Genomic DNA, 16,637 nt, shown 5'->3' on the forward strand with positions numbered 1-16,637 from the left:
ATTTACTAAAAGATAAGATTCCCTGTTTTGGTAAAACCCTCCCTCAAACACAACCAGAGGCTTGAGAAAAAGATTTTTTTGTATCCAGGGTGTCCCGCGAACGACTGTACAACGCTTGAGGGTTGATGCAGGACCTTAAGGGCTACCAGAAAAAGCTATCTGGACAGATTGATTTCGAGACGATAAGTTCTCCTTTGTTACAGTTCCTTCTACAGCTGTGTCCACACATAGTCGATCAATGGTCGTCCGACGAGGTGAATCTATGTTGTCGAGGGAGAGTACTTTCAGTCGACCTCGATCGACGGGGTCGACAATGTGTGGAAAAACCGCTTTTTGGCGCTTTTCGGTGTAATTTAACAATATCTCGGGAACGGTATAAGCTAAAGACTTGAAATTTGGTATGTAGTTCACAAATGTGACAAGGATGCAACACAAAACGTTTGGTTAAAATAGGTGCTGCGGTTGGCGGTATTTTGACCGCTTTTTGGCGGTTTTCAGCTATATCGACTAAACGGTTAGATGAAAGTTCAAAGAGATCATGAACCGAAACAAAGGTGAGAATATGGCTTGAATTAAAAACAATAAATCAAGAAGGGGAAAAAAGTTTGCCTACCGAGCTGGCAAAAGATATAGCTAAGAATATACATACTATGCCAAATATGGTTGTTCATAAAGATCTATCATGATGAACACAATGATAGCTTATCTACATTGTGCAATCACTCACCTTTTTAAGTAAGTATGGCTTATCAACAAGTAAGGTGAGATGATATCGAAAGTTTGAATTGACCAAGTTTCAAATTTGAACAATCAAGGTCATTTAGTAAACGCTTTGGTCGGAAGGGTTCAAAATCTCGATAGACACATAAAATTTTACTCTCGGAAATTTTGTGAATTCGGCTACATACTGCATACGTGGTACAAATATTTGCTTTTACCAATGGGTGCCATCGCATCGATTAAATATACCATTTTTAGATAGTTGTGCCCAGAACATTATTAAACACAAACGTAAATAAAATAGAATACCAATAAAGATCCAAGGGTTTATTAATACTTGTAGTAAATGCCTTGAACTGCATAGCCTAGTTAGTGCCTAGTGGTTACCTTCCACTCTTGATAACTGTTATTACTATCATAATTCTACTTACAGGTATCATCCAGTTGGCTAGATCTCCATATTGTGACACCTCCATACCTCCTAGAATAGTTAGATGAATGTGACCCCTGTGAACATTATTTCTTTTTAATGGAATGCAAAGGTAAATAATGTAAAGGTGTCAACAGTATTTACTATGTAACAGTAACTGACTATTGAAATAACAGTAAGCAATGTTGTAGGCTAAAACCGACTAATAAAAAAAATTATTCCCAAAAAATCTCAGTGGTTTCGTAGTTAGTACTGTGGAATGGGATCTGCAGATTAGAGGTTCGAGTCCAATTGAAGTAAAAATTTAGCAACCCGTCTGTCTTAAATGAAGCACTAATTGTACTTACCCTCGGATCATGGCAAAGCTGTCATCACTACTGAAGAAGCTAGCGCCTGGAATGACGGTCACAGTTTCTTTGCCAGCGTTGATCAAATCGGCATCTACTTCGGATTTGGATGGATAATTGCCCAAGCCTAATACCCCATTCTCACTCTGCAGCTTGATGTTCACACCTTTGGGAATATAGTTGCTAGCCAACTACAAATAATAATAAAATCTGTAGAGCAGCATGACGCAGACCAGTTGGTCTTTCATGAAACAAAACCTTACTTACCTGAAAACTAAATTGCCTTCTGGGTCAGCCTTCCATGCCTTGATAACAGCAAAGTCTCCCACGATTGCCTCTTCCAGAATATAATCCCTCCCATTGAACTTTTGGCTGTACCGCCCTTTACTTGCAAGTTCTACTTTGCCACCACCTGGTGTATATTTGACCGGGACTTCTCCCTCATGAACCAGAGTACCAAATGCAGTGGCTGTGAAGAATGCTGGGATACCTGCCCCTCCTGCCCGTATCCTTTCTGCCAGTGTACCCTGGGTAAAATTAACAGAAAGAATTACAATAAGTAGAAATACTCCATGGGACATATACTGCTGGCTATTTTGTGCTGCACATAGCCTCTTGAGGACAAATGAGAAGCTGGCTGAAATACCAGCAAATACACCAAGGCAGAAAATACTGATGTGGCCATGACACTTTAAGGGTTGCCTCTCACATACCTACCACAAAATAATAAAACTTAACTTTCTTAAAGCAATTTATATAATGGGTATTTCTGGACTCTGAAAATAAGTGCAATTTTCTTATTTTCACTGGCATTTTTTTTTTTTTTTTTTTTTTTTTTTTTTTAGAAAAAAAAAGTGACGAGTTTTGGTTTTGCTATAACACTCGGTTCTTGTGTTTCTGCTCGTATTTTAACTTTTAATAAAAGTCTTCAATATTTCAATGTACATTAAACATTTTGTAACATTAAAACTGTGTTTCCTATCGAAAAGTCATACCCCGAAGTGAGGCGTAATAGTAATTGCAATCCCTTTTTTCTGAGAGCCCCTTTTTTTCTTTTTCATTTTTACAATATTTTAGCCCCCAAATTTTCGCTTTGATTACTGGGTTAGATAGGACAAAAAATGTGCTGGGCATAATTAACTTGGATACCTACCTACCTTTACCTATTCCTATTGACCATTCCATTGACTTATCAAGCTCTGGTGATTATGTGCAATAGCTAATAAGTACTTAGGTACTTACCTCAGAGAAAAAATCAAGTTTGCTGTGATAAGTTACCAGTAAATCCAGTTTATAGTGATAAGAATGATAAGCTACTGTAGTTAGCTACTGAATCCATTGATAAGAAAGAGATGAGACTGCCGAAAGGTTTGAAAAAGGTAGTTTTAGTTTGAACTACCTACTTTGAGACTTTGAGTTTTGAGTTGAGGGTTGAGGACACTTGAGGAAATGAGGACCACATTCGGGATAATCCGTTTATCCGTTAACAATCCGGATTATCGTTATCGTTATCGGGATTCGGATTCGGGATTTTTTCCCCTATTGTTGTTGATATGAGAAGCTTGCTAAATATATAGGCATAACAAATCAGGGGTTACCAAACAAATCCTCTCTCCCATTTGTTTCGTTTTCACTGGGATCCTTTCTCTAGCGAAAAATGAGTCCATGATGAAGGTTTTCTGTTTTGTGATTATTTTCTAATAAAATAACCTAGTACCTACCTATTTAATAAAGTTTAAATAGGTACCTACAGAAAAAAAGATGTCAGCAATCTGCATAAAAAAAGGAATGTAGGTACCTAACAATCCTAACATCCATTTTCGGCTGCAATGAGGCGACTTCTTTTTCCTTTTGTTGGTGAAGTAGGCCATGCGTTGGTGAAGTTGACCTTTTGCGCTTGAAAAATCACCATCTCTTGCGTCAAGCGATTTTATTGGCTGAAAAAATGTATTTGACCAATCATGTTTTTTGGTAACGTTGAATTTGAATATCAGTTGGAGTCCAACGCCGTGTTTAGCAACCAAATTGAATACATTGCCGTGTTTAGCAACCAAATTGAATACAAATACAAAACATTGTTTCTCTCTCTAGTTACCTGGTGGAAGTGAGTATCAACCTATGGGACTGGGAGATAGTAGCGGATCACACGCGGGATCTGAGTCCAACGCAATTCATTGATAAAAAAAGTTTTTGATATTTGATTTCACAATTCACATTCATATCATATCACATTCACATCGGGAAAAAGAAAAATGCCAGAGCTTTCGAAACAATAGGAGAAGAGAATCAGACAATCAGAAGTACCCTACATTCAATTTTGATGTTCTAGCTCTTGTGGTTTTACTATTTTCACCTATGTTTCTTTTGTGATTGTTCGGCAAAGGCACTTCGCGGGATCTGTGTCGCTCCTGGCAGTCCATCTCCTTCTCTCGTCGTCCCGTGGTGTTTGTCCGCATCATCGGCACTCACAATACGATGAATGAAGTGTTCCATTGCGTCCATTTTGAATGTCCCGATCAGTCGATTAAGTTACCATCCGCCGGACAGCCATCCCCGTCGTGTTTAAGTGTGGTGACGGCACAATTCCAACCTGCGGAAACAACGCTTGAGGAGGAAAAAGATGAAAAGGATTGAGGTGTTGAGGAATGGAGACATGTGTGAGAGGATTAGAAGATCAGACTGAACTATCAAACAAATTACCTTACTTAACAGATTTTAGAGCAAATGGCTGTTGCCAGTAGACTCTATCCCATGATTCTTTCCAAAGATTTTGCACAAAATTATTAGTTGGTTGGTTGACTGGTTGTTTGGTAGATCCAGTCCAATTTGGTCCCTGTAGCATGTAGCAGTTTTTAAACATGTTTGTAGATTGAGAAGATACAACTTGTTCTGGTAGGTTGTTCCATGCATTGAAGACACAATTAGTAAGGAAGTTTCATCAGACTGAACTATCAAACAAATCACCCCATCAAAAGGTACTTTTCCTAGATCTAGATAGGTACCCAACTAGCTCTGAAATGGGAAAACAAAGTTGAACAAGTATAGGTTGGTTTAGCCAATAAATCAAGCTTTTTCTAGTGATAAATAGTGTCCACACATAACTTACTTACTTAATAGATTTTAGAGCGAATGGCTGTTGCCAGTAGACTCGATCCCATGATCCTTTCCAAAGATTTTGCACAATTAGTTGTTTGGTTGACTGGTTGTATGGTAGATCCAGTCCAATTTGGTCCCTGTAGCATGTAGTGGTCCAATCTGTTTTTAAACATGTTTGTAGATTGAGAAGATACAACTTGTTCTGGTAGGTTGTTCCATGCATTGAAGACACAATTAGTAAGGAAGTTTGATCACTGTATTTTGTTGCTTCTGGTCTTGATCAGTTTAAAAGGATGACCTCTCAGGTGGTTAATGGTTGTTAAAAGTAAATAAATCTCTTGATAGTACAGAGTAATTACTGTTGATGATTTTAAATGATTCTTTGTAATCTTTGTTCGTATGGGAGGTTTTTCAATATCTGGGGTATTTTTGTGGTTTTTCGTTGCACACTCTCAATCATTTAAACATCCTTTTTAAAGTAGGTACGGATTCCACACCACTGCAGCATTATCAATCATTGGTCCGATATAATATTTGTATATCCTAAATATATTATACAGCCCCTTGTGTAACTGACTGACTCACGTATACAAATTCTAACCCACTTCTAGATGAGCTAGGAAGATGCTTACATCCTTTTTAAAGTACTGATTCCACACCACTGCAGCATATTTAATCATTGGTCAGATGTAATATTTGTATATCCTAAATATATTACAGCCATTTGTATATCCTAAATCCTAAATATATTATACAGCCCCTTGTGTAACTGACTGACTCACGTGTACAAATTCTAACCCACTTCTAGATGAGCTAGGAAGACGCAGTTTTCACCATTGGATTCCTTATTTTTTGTACATACTGGGAAAAATTGGAAACTCTTTTCCTATGTGTTATATTTTGCTCTCGTTTTTAGTTTTCAGTTTTCATTTTTTTAAGACAAGACTCAGGGACAATATTAGTTTTCAGGGACGAAGCCAAGGGAGCACAAAGTGTGACCTCATGCACAACACGCAAAGCCCCGGGAGCACGCAGTGCGACCGATATATTGTTGGTACTGTTTATACTGTTTTGTTGGTACTGTTTATACTGTTGGTACCTAGTTGACTTGCTGTCAATTAACTAGATGAATTTATTTTGTCTAGGCAGTGTATGGTTTGAGACAGTCAACGGCCATCGACTATGTGTGGACACATTAAAATGCTGTTTCATCTCTATACTCCACACATCTTTAATCCTGTGAAATAAACTTTGTGGGATTTTCGCAGGAGTTTCAGGTTCACTTTTCTGAAAGAATGTAAAAATTGAATTTTTTCCAAGGGTTTACTTGGATTTTTTCAACATTTAGTTTCTATTTATATTTCAGGGTTGGGATATGAGCAGTAATTCTCATTCAGTTTTGCCCTCGGTTGGGATGTCCCCTTGCACCTCTACAACAGGAACAACAAATCATTCCTATGAGATAGAACATGTCCAGTTTCTTTCAGAAATGATTGGAAACCTCTATTTGAATGATGAATTCTCTGACACTGTGCTCATTGTTCAAAATGAGAAGATTTCTGTTCATAAAGTCATTCTAGCAGCAAGGAGTGAATATTTTCGTGCCTTATTGTACGGAGGACTGTGTGAATCCAATCAGAATGAAATTGAGCTTCATGACACAAATATTGTGGCATTCAAATGTCTATTAAAATACATCTATAGTGGAAAATTGTCATTCAGAAATTTAAAAGATGATGTGATACTGGATATCTTGGGTAAGAAACAAAACAAGGGAACCACTCTAACACAAAACTTTCGTGCCTTATTGTATGGAGGACTGTGTGAATCCAATCAGAATGAAATTGAGCTTCATGACACTAATATTGTGGCATTCAAATGTCTATTAAAATACATCTATAGTGGAAAATTATCATTCAGAAATTTAAAAGATGACGTGATACTGGATATCTTGGGTAAGAAACAAAACAAGGGAACCACTCAAACACAAAAATTGCCAGGCTAGTTAGCTTGGAGAGTAGTGCATCTGCCTTCTGAGTGCTATGTCATTGATTCAATTCAGATCCTAAACAAATAAGGTTTGTTCTTACGTTGTAGGCTAAAAACGACTAATAAAAACTTATTCCCAAAAAATCTCAGTGGTGTCGTAGTTAGTACTGTGGAATGGGATCTGCAGATTAGAGGTTCGAGTCCAATTGAAGTAAAAATTTAGCAACCCGTCTGTCTTAAATGGATTCATGGTACCTACTAGTATTTCAAACAAAGCCACAACCCATTCTACTAAAATACTCAAAATTTACATGAAAGTTTACCCTTAAATAACACAAAAATTGCCAGCCTAGTTAGCTTGGAGAGTAGTGCATCTGCCTTCTGAGTGCTATGTCATTGATTCAATTCAGATCCTAAACAAATAAGGTTTGTTCTTATTTTTTTTCTTCTTCTTTTCAAAAGATTCTTTGAGGGTTTGAGTCTCTTTGGCAATATCAAACTCTTGAAATTTCAAAGTTAACACTACAAATAGTTTTTTTTTTCTTCTTCTTCTTCTTCTTCTTCTTCTTCTTCTTCTTCTTCTTCTTTTCAAAAGATTCTTTGAGGGTTTGAGTCTCTTTGGCAATATCAAACTCTTGAAATTTCAAAGTTAACACTACAAATAAAACACAAAAATTGCCAGCCTAGTTAGCTTGGAGATTAGTGCATCTGCCTTCTGAGTGCTATGTCATTGATTCAATTCAGATCCTAAACAAATAAGGTTTGTTCTTAGAACAGCTGGCTTTCTGTCTTCCTTCTTTCTTTGGTTAGAGGATGATAAGACCTCAGCAGTTAAAGTTCCCCTATCAAACCCCTTGAAAAACATTATAATATGGATTTGTAGATATTTTATTCACTAATATGTTATTTTATACCTGTTCTAATTTGTTCACAGGATTATCTCACAAATATGGATTTCAAGATTTGGAAAATAGTATTTCTGATTACCTTCGACCTGTTCTAATTTGTTCACAGGATTATCTCACAAATATGGATTTCAAGATTTGGAAAATAGTATTTCTGATTACCTTCGAGTCATATTGACTGTACACAATGCTTGTTCCATATTTGACTGTGCCTATTATTATGACTTGAAGCAGTTGAACAAAATTGTTTTATCCTTCATAGACTACAATGCTAAACAAATTATTTCTGAAAATTCTTTCTACAATCTTTCACAAAATGGACTCATCCAACTGATTCAGAGGGACTCATTTTATGCACCAGAAATTGATATTTTCCGAGCTGTTGTGGACTGGGTATGTCAAAATGAGTGTCATTTCCTTTCATAATACTTATGTACTAATACTCTTCCTATCATACCAACCAGCTTCAGTGGTGTAGTTGGAAATGATTTCAATGAACAATGTGGCTATTATTAGACCTAGGTAAATTATGTCATCTTTACAAAATAATTATGTGATGGTTTACTTATTACTATACATATTTTCCTTCTCAATATTTGTGAGAAGGATTATATTCTGTTTTCTTAATTTCTCTTGGAAATATTTTCATCTGAAGATTTGCATTTTATTTTTTGTTCTCTTCATAGATCAAAGCTAACTCCCCAGAGGTAGAAGAGGACGGAGAGTCAAGTTTCCGAGCACCAATCAACATGGATGAAATTCTGACTTATGTTCGACTACCACTGATCAGTTTGGATGAGTTGTTAACTACTGTCAGATCTAGTGGTATCATCAGTGCTGACAAGATTCTAGATGCTATAGAACTTCAGACCAATGATAAAGTCCAGTATAGAGGTATGTTTTTGTGTTTCTCAATCTTTGATATAAGTTAATTGGTAGACACTGTTCAGGGCAATAACCATTATAATCAATACTCAACAGATGGAGCTGAATACCTAGTAACTCACTTGAAATGTTATTGTCATGGTCTTTGTGACCGCTCATTTCCTTTCATAATACTTATGTACTCATACTGTTCCTATCGTACCAACCAGCTTCAGTGGTGTAGTTGGAAATGATTTCAATGAACAATGCAGCTATTATTAGACCTAGGTAAATCATGTCATCTTTACAAAATAATTATGTGATGGTTTACTTATTACTATACAACATATTTTCCTTCTCCATATTTGTGAGAAGGATTATATTCTGTTTTCTTAATTTCTCTTGGAAATATTTTCCTCTGAAGATTTGCATTTTATTTTTTGTTCTCTTCATAGATCAAAGCTAACTCCCCAGAGGTAGAAGAGGACGGAGAATCAAGTTTCCGAGCACCAATCAACATGGATGAAATTCTGACTTATGTTCGACTACCACTGATCAGTTTGGATGAGTTGTTAACTACTGTCAGATCTAGTGGTATCATCAGTGCTGACAAGATTCTAGATGCTATAGAACTTCAGACCAATGATAAAGTCCAGTATAGAGGTATGTTTTTGTGTTTCTCAATCTTTGATATAATAAGTTAATTGGTAGACACTGTTCAGAGCAATAACCATTATAATCAATACTCAACAGATGGAGCTGAATACCTAGTAACTCACTTGAAATGTTATTGTCATGGTCTTTGTGACCGTGCTACCAAATCTTTGTTTCCTCCCATTTCAGGCTATTTGAAACCGGAAGAAAATCTAGCAACAAGCAAAATGGGAACAATGGTCATGCAGGGTGAAATGAAGAATGCCCTTCTCAATGGTGATGTGAACAACTACGACATGGAAAATGGCTATACAAGACACACAATCACGGAGGCCACCTCCTCCACTTCCTGTGATAACGGAATCCTTATCAAACTGGGCACCCAGGCTATTGTCAATCATATCAAGTTGCTCCTGTGGGATAAGGACTTGCGTTCGTACTCGTACTTCATTGAAGTGAGCATTGATCAGAAGAAATGGACGCGGGTGATTGACTACACCAGGTTCTACTGTCGAAGCTGGCAGTTCCTGTACTTCCCCACCCAGGTTGTGCAGTATATACGAGTTGTAGGTGAGTAAAAGTGTCACAGCTGTTTTCCTTTGAACAGTTGGGCCTAGGCTACAAAAAGACCTAGCATTATGTACGTCGGTTTACCTGCCTTTGTTTCACCACAAGTCTTGTTTGTTTGTTTTCTTTTGATGATACGTTGGTTTACTTGCCTTTGTTTCACCACAAGTCTTGTTTGTTTGTTCTCTTTTGATGAAATTTATCAGAAATATTCAACACACGAAGAAAATTTTCTCATGGCATTCTGGGTCTTATTGGAACATTACTGGTCACATAAAAGCCTTTTTCTAAATTTGAGTTCTAAAGTACATTTCATGATTCCAATGTTTCAGGTACAAATAACACAGTCAACAAAGTATTGTTTTCTTTTGATGAAATTTATCAGAAATATTCAACACAGGAAGAAAATTTTCTCATGGCATTCTGGGTCTTATTGGATCTTTTGATGAAATTTATCAGAAATATTCAACACAGGAAGAAAATTTTCTCATGGCATTCTGGGTCTTATTGGAACATTACTGGTCCCATAAAAGCCTTTTTCTAAATTTGAGTTCTAAAGTACATTTCATGATTCCAATGTTTCAGGTACAAATAACACAGTCAACAAAGTATTCCACATCGTGTCATTTGAGATTATGTATACTGCTCAGACTGTACAACTGAGTGAGGAGGGCATCATTATACCCAAGCACAATGTGGCAACTCGAGAACTGAGTGCTAAAGTTGTGGAAGGGGTGAGTACTTACTTTTTGAAGATATTATGAAATTTCATTGTTTTATATTTTTTTACTCTTTTTTCAGTTTATAAAAATGTTTTCGATGATATTCGGGAATGTTCAACACATCAAAGAAATTTCTTCACCAAGGGCCTGATCGGACCAATAGGCACTCTGCACCATAGCATGGCTTGATCTAATTTAACTACATATAAACTACTTGTTGATTTTGAAAATGTGTAAAATATGTTCCTTTTCACCTTCCAGGTGTCTCGTTCGTTGAGTTCCCTCATAGATGGCAACACAGTCAAGTATGATTGGGACTCTGGCTACACTTGTCATCAGTTGGGCAGTGGTGCTATACTAGTACAGCTGGGACAGCCGTACATGTTGGACAGTATGAGACTCCTGTTATGGGACTGTGATGACAGATCTTATAGGTAAGTGATTTATATACTAAGGAGTCAAACCACTTAAAGCAAATCGGACCAAAAACAATATTATTAATAAATAACCATCTCCCCCTTCACTGAAATCAAGAAACGTGCAAAATAAAATGTTGACTTTCTCTGAACAATATGCCGTGTTTAGCAACCAAATTGAATACATTGCCGTGTTTAGCAACCAAATTGAATACAAATACAAAACATTGTTTCTCTCTCTAGTTACCTGGTGGATGTGAGTATCAACCTATGGGACTGGGAGATAGTAGCGGATCACACGCGGGATCTGTGTCGCTCCTGGCAGTCCATCTCCTTCTCTCGTCGTCCCGTGGTGTTTGTCCGCATCATCGGCACTCACAATACGATGAATGAAGTGTTCCATTGCGTCCATTTTGAATGTCCCGATCAGTCGATTAAGTTACCATCCGCCGGACAGCCATCCCCGTCGTGTTTAAGTGTGGTGACGGCACAATTCCAACCTGCGGAAACAACGCTTGAGGAGGAAAAAGATGAAAAGGATTGAGGTGTTGAGGAATGAAGACATGTGTGAGAGGATTAGAAGCTTGTGAGAAGAATGTGTGAGACTGAGGAATTGAGAATGAATATGAGAGACTAATGTACGGGACTACCATCTGAGTATGAACTTGATTTAAGTTTACACTTTTATAGGCAGTCAGATTGATTAATCCAAGTGTTGAACTTAATCCAAGGTTAAACACTGATTGTGGCCCAGGCTATAAAGTTCTCATAGAGTTTGTTGAATATTGGCAAAAGAGAGAGATCATATGGACATGGGAGAAAAGAGAGTGCTAGATAATTTAAGTCGAAATTATCTAGAAAATTGTTGGCATGAGAGAAGAATGAAGAGATCAAACCGACATTTGAGAAAGAAAACAGCAGATGGAATTTGGAGTGTTTATATATGGTGCTGTGAAAATGTGTAACCCCGTAACAAAATTTATAGACCCATTCCACATTAACACTTAACACTTTAGATTACAAAATAATTACTTACACAAACACAATGACTTTCAATCGCTTCACTGAAGTAATGAACGCTATTCGCCCTTGACCAAAAAGAAGCCCCCTTTTTTAGCAGTTCCAATAAAGCCTCATGTAGTGTATTAATAACCTAGGTTCTTGCCCACAGGGAACTAACTCCATTACTCCATTCGTATTTACATGTAGGTAAGACCAAAAAGCCCCCTCTTTTAGCAGTTCTAATAAAGCCTCATGTAGTGTATTAATAACTTAGGTTCTTGCCCACAGGGAACTAACTCCATTACTCCATTCGTATTTACATGTAGGTACAAAGAAGAAACCAAAGTACTTTCACCAGAGAAAAAGTTTAATACCTCATTATTAAATCTTTTATTTCAATAGGGCATAACAGTTAAACCAACTTAAATGTTCCTCCTTACCGCATGTTCCTTTTATCATCATTGAAAAACTCTCAGAAGAAAGGGCATTTCTAAACATGGAATTTGAAGAAGAAAAAAAAGTGACGAGTTCTAATTAACTTGGATACCTACCTACCTTTACCTATTCCTATTGACCATTCCATTGACTTATCAAGCTCTGGTGATTATGTGCAATAGTCTACATTATTTGAACTACTTAGGTTCATACCAAGGCTGTTTGTTTGATTCTGAGCTAACTAGTTTTGTACAGGGTGTGGCCGGGGTAGTGTAATTTACTTTCACTTTTTTCTTATATACCTAGGTATGTACTTAGGTTGGTAGGTAGACTAAATTATCTCCATATGTTGGTAAATACCTACACAGTTGGTATTCTACCTCTACAGGTATTTACTTATGTAGGTATGCTTTTTCATTTTTACAATATTTTAGCCCCCAAATTTTCGCTTTGATTACTGGGTTAGATAGGACAAAAAATGTGCTGGGCATTTTATTGTTACGAAATTTATGTTTTATTGTGTTTTTTTTTCTATATAGAATTTTATTTACCTAACGTTTTTGTTTAAATCTAGTTGAATTTAGGGATAATTGCATATAGTTTTTATTTGTTCCTGTAACTTGACCTTTCCTAAAGAAAATAACTTCTTGCCTCAAAAAAATATATTAAATTAAAAATAAATTAAAGACTTAACTTTTTTACAAACCAAAGTAGTAACCTATTGTGTATTTTACTTTTTAAATAATGTGTTGAAAATTTACAGGTAGGTACCTACATGACAATGATGATGATGATTGCTTATTTATTTTATTTTCCAACAAAATAAGACTAAAGAGCTGTTAGCGCTACGTCGCGAGCTCGATTCCCGCCTGGACGAACTTTATTCTGATCTAAACAGTTGAGGTTTGTTCTCGGAACGGTCATCTTCATCGTATCTTGTCCTTCTTCCTTCAATTTCGGTACGACAAGACCTCCGTTGGTACAGTTAACAATATGATGATGATTGCTTATTTATTTTATTTTCCAACAAAATAAGACTAAAGAGCTGTAAGCGCTACGTCGCAAGTTCGATTCCCGCCTGGACGAACTTTATTCTGATCTAAACAGATGAGGTTTGTTCTCGGAACGGTCATCTTCATCGTATCTTGTCCTTCTTCCTTCAATTTCGGTACGACAAGACCTCCGTTGGTTCAGTTCTCTCTATAAACCTCTTCAAAAAAGGTACTACCTAGTTATTTTTTTAATGTGGCTAAATTTTAAAGTCATTGATAGTTAAAATCCACTCCTTGGCTGGGGTTCAAAGCATCTATCTCCTAATTACTAGGTGAGCTCTTCAATACCGAGGTAAACAGTAACACCCAGTAGGTAAGTTCTTGAAATCTGTACCTACCTACCAGTCAGTAGGTACCTACCTATGTATGTGTTCGTGAAAAAGTAACACGAAAAATCTTCAATACGGTTGTGTCGTAAAAATGGTTCCCATAGACAGCCGCCTTATCTAATTTTGGTGTTCGTGAAAAAGTAACACGAAAAATCTTCAATACGGTTGTGTCGTAAAAATGGTTCCCATAGACAGCCGCCTTATCTAATTTTGATGTGTTCGTGAAAAAGTAACACGAAAAATTTCTTCAATACTGTTGTGTCGTAAAAATGGTTCCCATAGACAGCCGCCTTATCTAATTTTGACGTACCCCTGAAAAGAAAAGTGCTAACTTCTCATTAATTCTGGAAGAAATACCTAATGATAGGTATTTAACAGGTTTAGGTATGTATTTAGGTACTTGCCCAAACACACACCAGTAAACAACACTTTTCTGGCTTTTTTTTTTTAAGTGCAGGGTCCCTGGTTTTCTGTGTGTGTTTTGGCAGGGTTCTCCTGAAGGAGCTCTTCCATCCAACCACTTTCTTTTAACAAGAAAAAAATAGATCTGGGCCTAAGGCTATTACAAGGTTAATTAACCGGGTCAAAACAAAGGTCAAGAGATTCTTCCATCCAACCACTTTCTGATTTTCTACCATTCTCACAATTGGAATCGTTTTGTAGGTACTTAGTCCTACAATTTTCTAAGCAAAAAGTAAGGAAGACCTTTGCTCTAATGAAAATACTTAAATTACAATGGAAAATGTTGAGAAAGAGCAAAGGATTCTAAAATGTGCAGGAAATGAGATGGTATAGCTACCAACTGTCCACTTTAGAGTACCTTATTTAGGTATTATGATGTAACAAAACGAAAGTTGTCCTACTTATAACTTTATCAGTTATAATTTTTTCCTTGGTTATGAGAAGATGAGGGTCATTCAATGTAATTTTGAATATCATTTCATGTCCTACTTATAACTTTATCAGTTATAATTTTTTCCTTGGTTATGAGAAGATGAGGGTCATTCAATGTAATTTTGAATATCATTTCATTCCACTTTCTGATTTTCTACCATTCTCTCAATTGGAATCGTTTTGTAGGTACTTAAGTAGTCCTACAATTTTCTAAGCAAAAAGTAAGGAAGACCTTTGCTGAAAATACTTAAATTACAATGGAAAATGTTGAGAAAGAGCAAAGGATTCTAAAATGTGCAGGAAATGAGATGTTACAGCTACTAACTGTCCACTTTAGAGTACCTTATTTAGGTATTGAATGATTTAAAAAAATGAAAGTTGTCCTATATAACTTTATCAGTTACAATTTTTTCCTTGGTTATGAGAAGATGAGGGTCATTCAATGTAATTTTGAATATCATTTCATGTTTTTCAAAGGAGGAAAAAGAGGTATTAATCATGCCAAAAGGATATGTAGCAGTCCAATTCTATCAACAACCTTATATTCTGCACTCAGCATAGCCAAGTTTGCTTGCTTATTGAAACCAGTCTCTAATTAACTTGGATACCTACCTACCTTTACCTATTCCTATTGACCATTCCATTGACTTATCAAGCTCTGGTGATTATGTGCAATAGTCTACATTATTTGAACTACTTAGGTTCATACCAAGGCTGTTTGACCTATGTACTTTATATTTGGGAATTTACTACCCTGGTCTAGTCATTCACAGTCACATGTCAAAATTTTCTTCAGCACAAGTGCAGATATATGTACTTTATATTTGGGAATTTACTACCCTGGTCTAGTCATTCACAGTCACATGTCAAAATTTTCTTCAGCACAAGTGCAGATATACGAATTTACTACCCTGGGTCTAGTCATTCACAGTCACATGTCAAAATTTTCTTCAGCACAAGTGCAGATATAATTTAGAATGTTCTAAAATAAAACAAAGTACAGGTCTGGTTAAAGGTCATTTAACGGGGAGTAGGTATACTAATCTGTCATCTAGATGTTTGACTAGAAGCAGGGAAAAGAAGTGCTAACCCTATTGAGATACATTTGTAGTCTCTAAAGCTGTGTCCACACATAGTTGTCCCATGAGTTCAACGAGATGAAAAGGTGAATCTATGTTGTCAAAGCAGTGTATGGTTTCATTCAACATTAATTGATGGTCAATCAATGGCATCAAATATGTGTGGACACAGCTTGAAAGTTCAATCTGCTTTGAATGAAAAAGTCCTCAAAGAAATCATCACTCTGCTGTAGATTAATCTCTTGAGTTATTTCTGAGAACTCAGATTCACATTATTGCTTAAAAAAACATGGTAATTATTCAGAAGCCACAACAATGAGATAGAAAGCTCCTTTTTGTGTTTAACCTAAACCTATAATAACACTGGTCACTGCTCTTTTTTGTAGCAATTTTCCCTTGACATGACTTCTGAACAAGTACCAAAAAATAATAGCTGGTTCTAGGTCTTTAAATAGCATTCAATTCAAACAAGGCATAGTTGATCAACATTGACTGTAACACACACACCTACACAGTTCTGCCAAAATACTTCAATCTTCTATTTCACCTAGTCATCAATATTATGGGTTCCAGTCAATGTTGATTCATTTTGCATTTGGTTTGTCTGTAGTCAATATCTAGCTATTTATGTATTTCCTGTTTTTTGCTTTGCTCAAGATCATGTAATATGGCACATATTGGAAATACCCTTTGTACCCAGTACCCACTCTACTTATGTGATGATGTGGCCAGAGAATCTTATCTCCAATCATGTGTTTCAAATTCAAATCACAAAGTACCTACCTAACTATTCACTTATCAATAGGGAGTTTCTTACCTAAGTACCTGATTATTTTCAAGTTAGCAGTTCCCCAAAAAATATTGTTCACTCATCTGGATTTCTGGCTAGAGTGAATCATGATCAAGATTTGAAAATAAAGGACTACTTATTAAAATTTACCCAACCTGCGGAAACAACGCTTGAGGAGGAAAAAGATGAAAAGGATTGAGGTGTTGAGGAATGAAGACATGTGTGAGAGGATTAGAAGCTTGTGAGAAGAATGTGTGAGACTGAGGAATTGAGAATGAATATGAGAGACTAATGTACGGGACTACCATCTGAGTATGAACTTGATTTAAGTTTACACTTTTATAGG

General features: G+C 36.4%; 2 protein-coding genes and 2 long non-coding RNA genes across 5 annotated transcripts in view; 2 read left to right on the forward strand and 2 right to left on the reverse strand.

Moving 5' to 3' along the window:
• Positions 1–2,093, reverse strand: part of LOC113467293 (succinyl-CoA:3-ketoacid-coenzyme A transferase, mitochondrial) — a 10,374-nt gene extending 8,281 nt beyond the window's left edge. Inside the window, exons 1-3 of the mRNA XM_026823395.1 lie at positions 1,765–2,093; positions 1,498–1,689; positions 1,108–1,227 (exon numbers count right to left, since the gene is read on the reverse strand). Coding sequence (XP_026679196.1) covers positions 1,108–1,227; positions 1,498–1,689; positions 1,765–2,078 — 626 coding nt within the window. The 5' untranslated portion in view covers positions 2,079–2,093. The remainder of the gene's footprint in view (positions 1–1,107; positions 1,228–1,497; positions 1,690–1,764) is intronic.
• The window catches only part of LOC103508924 (BTB/POZ domain-containing protein 9), a 14,443-nt gene extending 2,622 nt beyond the window's left edge, over positions 1–11,821 (forward strand). The window contains exons 2-8 of one of the 2 annotated variants that reach the window (XM_026823403.1): positions 5,960–6,350; positions 7,597–7,880; positions 8,174–8,381; positions 9,195–9,575; positions 10,158–10,306; positions 10,556–10,728; positions 10,954–11,821. In XM_026823403.1, coding sequence (XP_026679204.1) covers positions 5,969–6,350; positions 7,597–7,880; positions 8,174–8,381; positions 9,195–9,575; positions 10,158–10,306; positions 10,556–10,728; positions 10,954–11,254 — 1,878 coding nt within the window. In that variant the 5' untranslated portion in view covers positions 5,960–5,968 and the 3' untranslated portion in view covers positions 11,255–11,821. Of the gene's footprint in view, positions 1–5,959; positions 6,351–7,596; positions 7,881–8,173; positions 8,382–8,806; positions 9,015–9,194; positions 9,576–10,157; positions 10,307–10,555; positions 10,729–10,953 lie in introns of both variants that reach the window. The other variant, XM_026823402.1, reaches the window with a different exon arrangement.
• LOC113467299 lies at positions 6,390–7,553 on the forward strand. The gene is made up of 2 exons (XR_003391433.1): positions 6,390–6,548; positions 7,517–7,553. It is a non-coding gene; the product is annotated as an uncharacterized LOC113467299 (long non-coding RNA).
• LOC113467296 lies at positions 11,010–16,636 on the reverse strand. Its single transcript, XR_003391430.1, has 2 exons — positions 16,447–16,636; positions 11,010–11,210 (listed from the first exon to the last, which is right to left on the reverse strand). It is a non-coding gene; the product is annotated as an uncharacterized LOC113467296 (long non-coding RNA).
• Between the last annotated feature and the right edge of the window lies 1 nt (position 16,637).

The sequence above is a fragment of the Diaphorina citri genome, unplaced genomic scaffold, assembly GCF_000475195.1.
Source record: "Diaphorina citri unplaced genomic scaffold, Diaci psyllid genome assembly version 1.1 scaffold448, whole genome shotgun sequence".
Classification (NCBI taxonomy): Eukaryota; Metazoa; Arthropoda; class Insecta; order Hemiptera; family Psyllidae; genus Diaphorina; species Diaphorina citri.